This window comes from Xyrauchen texanus, chromosome 18 (genome assembly GCF_025860055.1).
Source record: "Xyrauchen texanus isolate HMW12.3.18 chromosome 18, RBS_HiC_50CHRs, whole genome shotgun sequence".
NCBI classification, from domain to species: domain Eukaryota; kingdom Metazoa; phylum Chordata; class Actinopteri; order Cypriniformes; family Catostomidae; genus Xyrauchen; species Xyrauchen texanus.
This window is the reverse complement of record NC_068293.1, coordinates 31,917,611-31,931,741: the sequence shown is the minus strand read 5'-3', so window position 1 is coordinate 31,931,741 and position 14,131 is coordinate 31,917,611. Positions and strand designations below refer to the sequence as shown.

Genomic DNA, 14,131 nt, shown 5'->3' with positions numbered 1-14,131 from the left:
GGCTTGCATGACACTGCAATTCTCTACCTGAAACCGACAGCGCTCTCGGCCAATTGGAGTAACCTTTTGAGACGCTCTGCTCGACCTGTAAACACTAGTGTATACAAGGGTGTGTTCACCGCTTCATCCCCATCACTATACGTTCTGTCTCCTTCGTTTCCCAGGATTTTCTGTACATTGTGATAATAATATACTAGGCTAAACTATTAGCGCTGCCATGACTGATGGGGCGATTTCTTTCGCCAAAGACTTTTTGGCCGGAGGAGTCGCAGCGGCTATTTCTGAAACTGCAGTCGCACCGATAGAGCGAGTGAAACTGCTACTGCAGGTGAGAACATGCGCTTTGACTTAATCTTTTAAAGCAACGGGTATCTAGACTTTTTTGTTGGAGGAAAGGGGCCGTAGGCTATTATAGAAAAATAATTTCTCTAGAATCCTATCTTATCTATTTAGTTACAGTTATAATCTAATTTTGGACCAAACCTATAACAGAATAACATTTCCTAAATGCATTCTTATCTTCGCTCCAGAAAGGAAACGGTTACTACAGAAGCATCTTAATTTGAGCAAAAAAAAAAAAAAAACGTAAAAAGTACAATAAATTTAGGTTAACTGCGGTCGTGTCATACAGTTTCCGCTTCATAGCAGTTTCGTAGAATTGACAGTAACCTTACACCCATAGGCGGAGGGTGAACGAATTGCAGGGAGGCTATGTGCCAAAGTCTCTCTAGCAAGTCAGTCCATTGTCGGCCATTTTTTTGGAACGCTCTCTGGAGGCTATTTCCAGCCATGCCAGTGCTGCTTTTATCTACTTGAATTGAGAAAGACCAAAATCACAAAAATGGTTGAGGATGATCAAAGAACATATTTCAAATAAAAAAATAGCAATATTGGAATCATAAATTGTGATTATTTACCTCATATTACACACACACACAAAAAAAAAAACTAAATTTTCCCGGTTTGTAAGGCTAAAGCGTATGCACATTCTAAAGTTGATTGACAGGTGATTGGCTCTTGTACCTGTAAGGCGGGACTTCCTTTCTACACCTTTTGATCGTTGGGCACTCGGAGCTCCTTGGTTGAGCGTCTCAATTTCTCCAATTCATTTTAATGGAAGTTGTCCATCTCTGCTAAATAATCTTTGTATGTACTATGAACCCCATCCCCACCCAGTTAAAATTGTATAAAAATGATTTAAAAAAACCCCCAAACATTTAAATCACATGCTTTGCTATCTGGAGCCATACATTTAATAATAATGAAAAATACAAATAAAATATCTTACCAGCACTATCTACTGTAGCACCTACATATAACACTCTAGATTAATATTTTAATAATAATAACATTACATTTCTTATTGTTATTACAGAGACCAGACGCCTGTACGCATATTGATGATTAGGCCTATATAGCGACTGAAGACCTAGAGCAAGCATATAAATTAGAGTCAGTTGTAAGATTTTTCACATTTTGGGGAAAATTTTAAGGTACCATTTTATATTAGGTGCATTTAACTACTAATATATATATTAGTAGTATGTATACATTTAGTAGTATGTATACATTTGTTTTAGCATCTTCAAAGTAGTCACCCTTTGCCTAGAATTTGCAAACGTACTCTTTATATTTTCTCAACTAACTTATAGAGGTATCACCCTGGGATGCATTTTAAACAGTATTGTAGGAGTTCCCATCTATGTTGGTCATTTATTGGATGCTTTTCTTTATTATTTGGTCCAAGTCATCAATTTGAAAAAACTTTTGTTTTATTTTTTTTTAATTAAATTTTAGTTTTATAATGAAATGAATTAATATGATGGCAAAAATACAATTTTTGTCTACAAAACTACTTTTAAACATTTAAGCATAAGCCTTCAGATCAAAAGATTTTTAAGATCATGAGAACCATTTCAGTCAAGTGTTTCAAAACCTTTGACCGGTAGTGTTTGTGTGTGTGTGTAAGTATATACAGCTCTGGAAACAATTAAGAGACCACTGCAAAATTAGCACCTTCTCTGGATTTACTATTTATAGGTATATGTTTGAGTAAATTTAACTCAAAACTCACTTGTTTTATTCTATAAAGTACTGACAACATTTCTCCCAAATTCCAAATAAAAATATTGTCATTTAGAGCATTTATTTGCAGAAAATGTCAACTGGTCAAAATAACAAAAATGATGCAGTGTTTTCAGACCTCGAATAATACAAGTTCATATTCATTTTTAAGCAACACAATACTAATGTTTTAACTTAGGAAGAGTTCAGAAATAAATATTTGGTGGAATAAACCTGCTCAGAGCTTTCATGCATCTTGGCATTTGTAACCGGTCCTGATCGCCCCGCTCCGAACAAGTACTCGAATCGGCGTCTCCGGCGTGGGAGGTGGGTGTGCTAACAAGGAGTCTAAAGGCTACGTCCTCTAGCGTCAGTCGCTATTGCACCTCTTGAGGTCAGGAGAGTGAGGTTTACACACTGCACAGCTATCTACCAGCTGGCTCCCGTTACACTCACCCCCCCTAAACCTCACTCCCATCCGGGTCACGGCACCATTGTAACGGTTCCTAACTTCATATCTGCATTGTGTGTAATAATAGAGACCACCAACACCATCTCATGCCTTGGGTGGATCATTTAATTCTGTTAAAACACATTCAAATGTGGTGATCAGTTTCACAGCATTCTTACAAAATGTTCCACCACAAACACTCTCTTGACTGGCGTGAAAATTAATATCTGAACTTTTTCAGAGAAAATATACAAAACAATATGCAAAATACAGAATTATATAGTATAACCTGTACCTGTTAAAACACATTCAAATGTGGTGATCAGTTTCACAGCATTCTTACAAAATGTTCTGTAATGAAGGGTGCACATTAACCATTACAATACGATTTGGCAGCAAGAAAGCCAAATACATTCTCATACATGTCAAAATATAAGAACAGCAACAAAAAAAAAAAATTTTTTTTGGAGAGCACTCACCCACCACAAACACTCTCTTGACTGGCGTGAAAATTAATGACCTAACCGGAACCAGTCCTCAACATGACACCAGCCAATGAACAGAGAGTGCGGGTCGATTATAATTGAAGGCCCATACACTTATAATAGACAAATTGTAATTTGCTAGCTAGACACTTCAGCTCTGACAGTGATCAAAACAAAGCTATTTCTGTTTCATATACATAAAAACGACGGCACAATCAAAAAAAATAAATAAATTTGGGTATAAAATGTGAATTGGTGTAAAGAGCCTGATGATGTTCAGCATGCAGAAAGGGTGTCTTTTATTGTGGATGTGCAGTGGCATCGCTGTAGCTTGTTGGTGATTGAGCAGCAGTGCTACAACTGTCCCCTATTAAAGCTGCCCCCGTGGTCTTCCCTATGGGTGATTTTGTTTTGTTTAAAATCACCCACTTACATGGGTCAGTCTGAAATATAGACAGAACAGGCATGATAAAGGACACCAAATATGTCAACTCATTTCACAAATATGTCAACTTGTTTCGCTTTGCAGGTACAACATGCCAGCAAGCAGATCAGTGCAGACAAACAGTACAAAGGAATTATCGACTGTTTTGAGAGGATTCCCAAGGAGCAAGGCTTTATCTCCTTTTGGCGTGGCAACATTGCCAACGTCAGTCGTTACATACCCACTCAAGCTCTCAATTTTGCCTTCAAAGATAAATACAAACAGATTTTCCTGAGTGGTGTAGATAAGCACAAACAGTTCTGGCGATACTTTGCTGGTAACATGGCCTCTGGTGGTGCTGCTGGAGCCACTTCCCTTTGCTTCGTCTACCCACTTGATTTCGCTCGAACCCGACTAGCTGCAGATGTCGGGAAAGCTGGCAGCACTAGGGAGTTTAGCGGGCTGGTCGACTGCCTGGTAAAAATCTTTAGGTCAGACGGACTGAGAGGCCTGTACCAGGGCTTCAATGTCTCTATTCAGGGCATCATTATCTACAGGGCATCCTACTTCGGATTCTATGACACTGCCAAAGGTGGGAGGTTTATGCTTAGAAAAAGTAACGATATTAGTAAAAACTTAAAAGTATAAATAAAAGTTTAAAATGTGAACATACTGTAGATGAGAAATGCTTGCTAAAATAATGTTAATATATGGATTTCTGATAAATATTTCTCTCCGATGTTTGACATTAAAGGAATATTCTGTCTTCAATACAAGTTAAGCTCAATCGACTGCATTTTTGGTATAATATTGTTTACCACAAAAATTTATTTTACTCATCCCTCCTTTTCTTTATAAAAAAAAGAAGCAAAAATCGAGGCAACACAATGGATGTAAAACATTTTTTTTCTAAAAGCACTGACAGTAAGTTTTCTGTTAAAACTTGTCTAACTTGAGCTGTCAAGTTGTTTAAATCATAATTTTTACATTTGTTTTAGGATTTTTGAGTTTACAGTGTTATGTCGTCATGACAACAAAGTTGTACATTTTTTTTATAACTTAATGATATTTTTTTTTTAATAAAATGTTAATAAGCGATTTTATCACTTTAAAATCATGTTCACTTGCATACTGTTTATGTCTTGTGGCTAGACTTTTGAAACAGTGAGTATTTTAATATCTACATATTGGCTCCCATTCACTTCCATTGTAGTACCTCACTGTAAGCCAGATTTCTGTTTGTTTTAAAGAAATACATTTTTGTGTCCATCAACATTGTGCCACAAATGCTGTCAAGTAAGCATCAATTTTATTGAACCTGGAATATTCCTTTAATTGGCTAAATGGAGAAGTGTGATTTAGGTGTCTAGTTTACTTGAAATTATTTATAGTACTAATTACATATAATTATTTACGTAAATCCACACAATTGTGATTTTTATATAATTTATTTAATGTCCATATGCTATCTGTTATGTTGTTTTAATGAATAGTCTATTTGTTTTGTTAATAAAAAAATACAAAAAAGCCATTGATAAACCAATGAAATTTCTCTTCTCTCCTTATCTATAACAAAATATCTGACTTGCATTTTGCATGCATGCATTCTTGTGTGGCACTGTGCAGGCATGCTTCCAGACCCAAAGGACACCCACATTGTGGTGAACTGGATGATTGCACAGACTGTGACAGCAGTGGCTGGCATGGTGTCCTACCCCTTTGACACTGTGCGGCGTCGCATGATGATGCAGTCTGGGCGCAAAGGAGGTATACAACACATGCTCAAACACATGTACATGTACAAACACATAACTACAAATATATTGAGCAAAAAAAGGATAGCACACTGCTGCTCCCAAAAATCTTGATGTGTTTTTTACATTTAGATATCTCATTTTGAGATTTGATTTGAATAGTTTTATTTATTTCTACTCGAGTCATTGTATTTTGTCTTCCAGCAGATATTATGTACATGGGAGCCATTGACTGCTGGAGGAAAATTGCTTGTGATGAGGGTGGTAAAGCATTCTTCAAAGGGGCTCTGTCTAATGTATTTAGAGGATTTGGGGGTGCTTTTGTGCTTGTGCTGTATGATGAAATCAAGAAGTTTGATTAAACAATAAGTAAAAGACACATGGCCTTGGTTAAATATGAAAGATGATAAAATATAAAATATATTTAATTAAGACTATGTGATTCTCTTGCTATACATTTTAGGTTTAGAGAAACCACTATCCTTCTGTTATAAAAAATATATATATATATATATATATATGATCAAAAGAAAGCACATGTGGGCCTATATGTGATTTTAGCATGATAACAGACTTTGTCCCTATTCATGTATCATGCTGTAGATTGACGCAGTGGCTAAAAAGAAGCTATAAGGAGGAATATTATATTCCAAATAAAATATTAATATATATATATATATATGTATGTATGCCTATGAAATTAGCAAAATAGATATGTATGTATGCTATAAAATAACAAAACAACAACAGCCATATCACCCTGCAGCTCTTGACTGGTTGCCCGCTGAAGCTGTGCAGGGTTGAGGTTGGTCAGTACCTGGATGGGAGACCACATAGGGAAAACTAAAGTTGCTGCTGGAAGAGGTGTTAGTGAGGCCAGCTGGATGTGCTCACCCTGCGGTTAGTGTGGGTCCTAATGGCCCAGTATATTGATGGGGACACTGTCCTGAAAAAAGGGACCATCCTACAGATGATATGTGAAACTGAGGTTCTGACTCTCTGTGGTCATTAAAAATTCCAGGGCACTTCTCGTGAAAAGAGATGGGGTGTGACCTTGGCATCCAGGCCAAATTCCCACCATTGGCCCTTATCAATAATGGCATCCTAATAATCCCCATCCATGAATTGGCTATATCACTCCACTCTCTCCTCTCCACCAATAGCTGTTGTGTTGTGAGTGTACTGGTGCACTATGGCTGCCATTGCATCATCCAGGTGGATGCTGCACACTGGTGGTGTTTGAGGAGAGTCCCTTGTTCACTGTGTAAAGCGCTTTGAGTGTAGTGTCTGAAAAGCGCTATATAAAATGTAACGTTCTTCATTCATTAATTCCCAATTTAAGCCATCTTTAGTAGATCAATGAATGTTTCTGATCAAATTCTCAAAATATGTACTGTACATAATTTGCCTATTATTTACTATTGTTTATCTCACATACTTGAGTACAATGCTCTGCACTTTGTGTTTTGGTACAGGCCTACATTTTAAGCTTTATGTGAAAAAAGTTCCTCTTCTCTCTCTCTCTGTCTCACGCTCTCTTTTTTGGACAACATGCTGTTGTGCCTGCTGGAAAATAAGGAACATTTTTGATGATTAACAATGTTATAATGCAATTTAAAATTATGTGTAAGTGATGAAGTGTGGGTCTACAGTATTCGTTTTTTAAATGTAATTTTATTTACATGTAGAGCACAGGTTTTTTTTTAAATGTAATTTCTGTTCTAGTTTAATGAAAATATACAATTAATATTCTGTAAAACTCAGTAGGAGTTTATAAATATCACTGATAAGCAGCACATAATTCATACCATATAGAGTCTTTGGAGGAAGTATCGCGATAAACCTCGTGAGTGTGCGTAGCGTAACCTCTGCAGCATCTCCGTCACTTTGTACTCTGCTGTAGCCTACCTCCTGCTTCTTCCAGCATTTATCAGTATACTGTGTTGATAATATAGACTTCTGAGCTACACTATTAGCGCTGCTATGGCTGATGCTGCAATTTCTTTCGCTAAAGACTTTTTGGCTGGTGGAGTCGCTGCGGCTATTTCCAAAACTGCCGTCGCACCGATAGAGAGAGTGAAACTGCTGCTGCAGGTGAGAAGGACATGTTGTGCCCTAACGCGAGATACGTAATTGCTCTGACTTGCTCTTAACGCAGTTTGACATACCATAAAATGCATGGCAATGCATAAATATTGTCTGACTTACTAAAGAATAATACGAATCCTCTTATGGTTGGAATGATTCGCTTTGACTTTAACCAGTAAAGGTCACCCTTGAAATGTATGTTCTCTGTTTGCAACGTCCTTATAGCATCCTTTACAAAATGTATCAGGAAGCCTAACATTCAAACTGCCGTTGGAAAATCGAGTTTCCATGCTTGCATCTTCCCATTTCCATTTTTAATACTAGATTTAAGGCCGTACTGTGTGACTTTGGCAGCTGGCTGTGTGGCACGTCTTCCCCCTGCGGTCTTGTCTCGTTTTACAGGCCCTGGCTTTATGTATTAGGTCTAATTTAGCCAAGAATGAATTACGTTCCTTCCTGGATCAACATCTTTTGTTACTTCTCGAACAAAATTCCCGACAAATTAACCTTCGATTACCCGTAAAATCGGATGAAAATTATAGGTTTATACGCCGATCAGCCACAACATTAAAACCACCTGCCTAATATCACGTAGGTCACAATCGTGCTACCAAAACAGCTCTGACCATCGACGCATGGTCTCACAATGACCTCTAAAGGTGCCCTTTGGTATCTGGCACCAACACGTTAGCAGCAGATCCTTTATGTAAGTTGCAAGGTGGCGCCTCCATTGCGAGGCGGGGCCTCCATGGATTGGAATTGTTGATTCAGCACATATCATAGATGGTCAATCGGATTGAGATCTGGGGAATTTGGAGGCCAAGTCAACACCTTGAACTCTTTGTCATGTTCCTCAAATCATTCCTGAACAATTTTTGCAGTGTGGCAGGGTGAATTATCCTGCTGAAAGAGGCCACTGCCATCAGGGAATACCATTGCCATGAAGGGGTATACATGGTCTGCAACAATCTTTAGGTTGTTGGTACATGTCAAAGTAACATTTACATTTACATTTACATTTATGCATTTGGCAGACGCTTTTATCCAAAGCGACTTACAGTGCACTTATTTCAGGGACAATCCCCCCGGAACAACCTGGAGTTAAGTGCCTTGCTCAAGGACACAATGGTGGTGGCCGTGGGGTTAGAACCAGCGACCTTTTGATTAACAGCCCTGTGCTTTAGCCACTCCGCCACCACCACTCCAAGCCTCATTGATCCGCATCCACATGAATGTAACATGAATGCCAGAACCCAAGGTTTCGAAGCAGAACATTGCCCATAGCATCACAATGCCTCCGCCGGCCTGCCTTCTTCCCATAGTGCATCCTGCTGCCATCTCTTCCCCAGGTAAACGGCATACACACACCCGGCCGTCCACATGATCTAAAATAAAACGTGATTCATCAGACCAGGCCACCTTCTTCCATTGCTCCATGGCCCAGTTCTGATGCTCACGTGCCCATTGTAGTTGCTTTTGGTGGTGGACAGAGGTCAGCATGGGCACTCTGACCAGTCTGCGGCAATGCAGACCCATACGCCAAAAACTGCGATGCACTGTGTGTTCTGACACCTTTCTATTATGGCCAGCATTACATTTTTCAGCAGTTTGTGCTTACGTGGCTCTTCTGTGGGATCGGACCAGATGGGCTAGCCTTCGCTCCCCACGCGGATCAATGAGGCTTGTGTGCCCATGACTCTGTCGCCGGTTTACTGGTTGTCCTTCCTTGGACCACTTTTGGTAGGTACTACCCACTGCATACCGGGAACACCCCACAAGACTTGCCATTTTGGAGATGCTCTGACCCAGTCTTGTAGCATCACAATTTGGTCACTCAGATCCTTACACTTGCCCATTTGTCCTGCTTCCAACACATGTAATTCAAAAACTGACTGTTCACCCCTTGACAGGTGCTGTTGTAACGAGATAATACATGTTTTTCACCTCACCTGTCAGTGGTTTTAATGTTGTGACTGATCAGTTGAAGAATGTTGTGTAAGCTCCAAACCCTAAAACCAAAACCCTAAAACAGGGGCATCATTCATCTATTCTTTTAGAGAGGGGCATAAGTGGCAGACCTAGGTCACTTGATACCCTAGGCAACTTCCAAAGTTTGAAACATTAAGACATTTTTGGAGGATTTTTGGATGAACAGAAAGTTTAAATAATATTTATTAAATGGAAAAAATCATTTGTAATATTATAAATGTCTTTACTATAATTTCTGATCAATTTAATGCATTCTCTGTGAACGCAATTATAATTTTCTTTCACAAACAAAAATTGCATATGTTTCCAAGCTACAGTATAGTCATCCATCTTTGTTGTATGGAGCAGCAAAGAGCAGCATTGACATTTTGATAATAGGTAATAAGATTTTGTATTTCACAGTAACCTAATGATAAAATGTGATCTGGCAAAATCACGGTCACCCACTTTCTTAGCTCAGTCTGCTGCATACAAAGAAAAGACATGATCAAGGACACAAAATTAGTCAAGTAAGATATCATCTATCTCAGTGGATTTTGTGTTTGAATTTACAGGTACAACATGCCAGCAAGCAGATCAGTGCAGACAAGCAGTACAAAGGTATTATCGACTGTATTGTGAGGATTCCCAAGGAGCAAGGCTTTATCTCCTTTTGGCGTGGCAACCTAGCCAACGTCATTCGCTACTTCCCCACTCAAGCTCTCAATTTTGCCTTCAAAGATAAGTACAAACAGATTTTCTTGGGTAACGTAGATAAGCACACACAGTTCTGGCGATACTTTGCTGGTAACTTGGCCTCTGGTGGTGCTGCTGGAGCCACTTCCCTTTGCTTCGTCTACCCTCTCGATTTCGCTCGAACCCGACTAGCTGCAGATGTCGGGAAAGCTAGCAGCACTAGGGAGTTTAGCGGGCTGGTCGACTGCCTGGGCAAAATATTTAGGTCAGACGGGCTACGAGGCCTGTACCAGGGCTTCAACGTTTCTGTCCAGGGCATCATTATCTACAGGGCATCCTACTTCGGAGTCTATGACACTGCCAAAGGTGGGAGGATTCTGCTTTGAGACAGTAACAAATAAGATTAAATATCAAAGTTTAGAATGTGAACATAGATGGGAATTTTTAATTCATATTTATATTTTTGAATATTTCTCACTGATCTTTGACAATAATTGGGGAAATTGTCTTTTTCTATTGACACAATGAAAAATACATATCTTAATAATACAGTAAATCTAAAAATATAAGAGGCTTGTGCTCTAGCTGATCTAATTTGACATTGATGAATCAATGAGATTTCTCTTCTCTCCTTATCTGTAACCAAAACCTCTGACTTGTGTATTTGCATGCATGCATTCTCATCTGGTGCTGTGTAGGCATGCTTCCAGACCCTAAGAACACCCACATTGTGGTCAGCTGGATGATTGCACAAACTGTGACAGCAGTGGCTGGCGTGGTGTCCTATCCCTTTGACACTGTGCGGCGTCGCATGATGATGCAGTCTGGGCGCAAAGGAGGTATACAACACATGCTCAAACACATGCACTCATTTGAATTACTCCCTGCTCTCCATGAGGTATGCATATACAGTATTACAGCTGAAGGTTTTGTCTTTTGTCTTCCCAGCTGATATTATGTACTCGGGAACCATTGACTGCTGGAGGAAGATTGCTCGTGATGAGGGTGGCAAAGCATTCTTCAAAGGGGCTCTGTCTAATGTATTTAGAGGAATGGGGGGCGCTTTTGTGCTTGTGCTCTATGATGAATTCAAGAAGTTTGTTTAAACAATATAAACTAAGAAAACGTAGAATAGCTCTTACCACAACATTTTGTCAAGCTTTAACCAAACCCTATCCACTCAGCACAAATGTGATCTTTGGTTAAATAGTGTTAGATGACAGAAAGACATTAATATTTTTCTGTATGTGAATTCTGTTGCTATATTTTTATGTTAAAGAGACTGCTCTAGCCTCCTATGAAAAATAGTCAATATTTTATCAAAAGGAAGTATCTGTATATGCAGTTTAAATGTGAAGACAGACTTTGTCCCCATATGGTGTCATGCAGTGGCTAAAGAGCAACAATATGGAGAAACATTACATTCAAAATTTTAAAAATATAAATATGTATTCATAAGAAACGAGTGCTAAATAGTTAAATATTGAATGCTTAAAATAATTAAAATGCATTCATTTGTTGATTTTCTTCATGATGTTCCTCTGTAAATCTGAGACGTCACTTGCAGATTTGGGTCCATATCATGCAATAACATAATACCTCCACAAGAGGTCATGACAACATTACTATTAGTCCTGCTTTCAAACCGTTATCCTATCAACCTATGGACTCTATTTCTAAGTTGTCTTATCCAAGGCTTGTGGTAACAAGGATAAACAGGATAACTCAAAATAAAATGTGGATTTCAAAAGCCGCAGAATAATGTTCCGCACTTGAAACATTTACTCTGGTCACATGTTGGACTGAAAGTTGGTGTCATATTGGATCGTAGAGGTATTAAATGAGACGCTTTAATTCACAACAGATTTGCCTTCTATCCATCTCTGTTAACACAGAGACCAACACAGTAAAGTGCTCCAGCAAAGAATGTTTGGGGCAAGAGACGTGGCATTCTCCGACCTTATGTGACATGAAAAGTGTATTTCCACGATTTCTCTTTTTTTGGAATTCCGTTTAAGTATTTTCCATCTTGTATAATGAGGGGAGTCATATTTTCTTGGTCATTTTCTTGTCAGGCTCAGTGTTTGGTTGCGTCAGACTGATCTTGATTAAGTGGATTCCGTTTTCAGAAGTAGAGATGCCAGGGCAAGTAAGGCAGGGCATTTTGAGTTCAGTAATGCATGCACTGAAACTTTATATTCACTTTTAACATGTAAAACAATGGTAATCTTATGCCACACTATATGGAGAGAAGGGCTGTACTTTCAGACTACTTTCAGTTTAATGTTTGAACACCAAGAATGCTTGTAAATTCAATAAAAGTTGGAAAACCCAAATGGTTGCATGTGTGTGTGTGTGTTTTTTGTGTGTTTTTTTTTTTTAAGATCTGGTTGAGGTATTTAACAAGTAATTATTTCGAGTTTGTGGAGATTTAAAGTTGTGTTATAATGCTTCTTTTTTGTTGTTGCACTTTTCAAATTTAATATAGTTTTTACAACTTGTATTATCAGCATATAACATTTTAATATTGAAACTTGAATTCATTCATTTACACGAATTTCAGAATTTCTTTGCTTTCGTGACCGCTTGCACTCTAGTTTTGCAAAGTTTGTGCAAAACCTAATTATCCATATTATCCCAGCATGATTTGAAAATGTTTTAAAGAGCATCTTGTGTGTTTCAATGGAACCAAGGAAATCTGACCTTTTGTACAAAGTAGTAAATGGGGTCAATGCATTGATAAGTGATTTAGTGCAGAGTCTGAAATGTTTTGTATTCAGTGACATTAAAACATTTCTTTGTTTTAAATTTTATTTTATATTTATCCTAAAAAAAACTGAAGTGGACACAGACTTTGGGTCCTCAATATATTTTTACAACACCCTTTTTTTTTTTAAACTGAATAACACCTCATATTCAAAATGTCCAGCATGTACAATGATGTGTAGATTAACAGAAGATATCGCTATGCATGCTCTTCTAAGCCAGAACTGTACTACCAATGAAAGGAGATACAGATTATTCCTGCTTGAAAAAGAAGGTAATAAGCATTCATACATAGTAAGAAAGGGTGAAACAGCAAAACGATTGTCTTCCACAGCTATAGCATTTCAGAGGCTCAGTAATCAAGGATGATCTACAATCTTGCACAGCTGGACACAGTCTCTCTATTATATCTCTGATTTTGTTTACTAGTATCAACAGACAGATTATACAAGCCTTTATAATGAAAACCATGCAAGTCTCAACTGGCTGAGATCAAAGGCCAGTGTAATTTACCAAAATGGCCATAATACAAAGCAATCTTCTGTAATGTGAACTGCCTTGTCTGACTCCAAGCATACTGTACATGTCAGATAAATATTAAGTCATTTTCTTCAAATGCAGCCTTGACAGTGGTTTGGAATAGCCAACCTGCAAGTAATTATAATACTAGTGTTAAGTGCTTTGATATGAAAATGACTGGTTTAAAACCATTAACTTTCTTCAGATAAAAGGACATTTACAACTGTTTCCACATGTGGATACTTTGAAAAATAATAACACGTGACATGAAATTAAAACATTATCGTATTCTCTTGCATGGATCAGAGGTTTGCAGAAAGCAGACACCTAAAATGACAATTGGAATGACTAACAATATCGAAAACCTTACACTTAAACATTTTTATTAGATTTTTTAATTAGTGTTTAAAATATGGGTAACACTACAATAAGGTTCCATTCATTAACATTAATTAATGCATTGTTATGAACAAACAATGAACTACATATATTTTTTACAACATTATGATCTTTGCTAATTTAAGTTAATAAAAATACAATTGCTCATTGTAAGTTCATGTTAGTTCATTATGCATTAACTAATGTTAACAAATACAACTTTCGATTTTAAAAATGTATGAGTATACATTCAATTAAAATCAACCAATATTAATAAATGCTGTAAAAAAAAAAATGTCATTGTTAGTTTATGCTAACTAATGTTAAGAAATATAATCTTATTGTAACGTGTTACCAAAATATGCTTATTCTAAGCTGTTTTAAAGCTCTTTATACTGCACTGTGTTCTTCTCACTCTCCTGTTCAATTAAACATTGTTCTCCAACTCTGAATGTTCAGCTAGCAAGTATGCATAATAAGTCCACTTGATGGCACTATTGAAATGGAAAAGAAATGGGAACGAAACAAAGGAATATCA

The 14,131-nt window shown here is 37.6% G+C and overlaps 1 protein-coding gene across 3 annotated transcripts; it reads left to right on the top strand.

Annotated features, from left to right (window-relative positions):
• Positions 1-119: 119 nt before the first annotated feature.
• On the top strand, positions 120-12,266 carry LOC127658755 (ADP/ATP translocase 1-like). 3 transcript variants are annotated; one of them, XM_052148241.1, is made up of 4 exons: positions 120-328; positions 3,530-4,016; positions 5,051-5,191; positions 5,383-5,784. In XM_052148241.1, exons 1-4 carry the CDS (start codon positions 218-220, stop codon positions 5,538-5,540), a joined length of 897 nt encoding a protein of 298 aa, XP_052004201.1. In that variant the 5' UTR covers positions 120-217; the 3' UTR covers positions 5,541-5,784. The 3 variants fall into 3 exon arrangements, with proteins under 3 accessions (XP_052004201.1, XP_052004199.1, XP_052004198.1); XM_052148239.1 differs by lacking the exon at positions 5,383-5,784 and adding an exon at positions 10,879-12,266 and having other exon boundaries at positions 130-328; XM_052148238.1 differs by lacking the exons at positions 120-328; positions 3,530-4,016; positions 5,051-5,191; positions 5,383-5,784 and adding exons at positions 7,039-7,272; positions 9,810-10,296; positions 10,629-10,769; positions 10,879-12,266.
• The last annotated feature ends 1,865 nt before the right edge of the window (positions 12,267-14,131 follow it).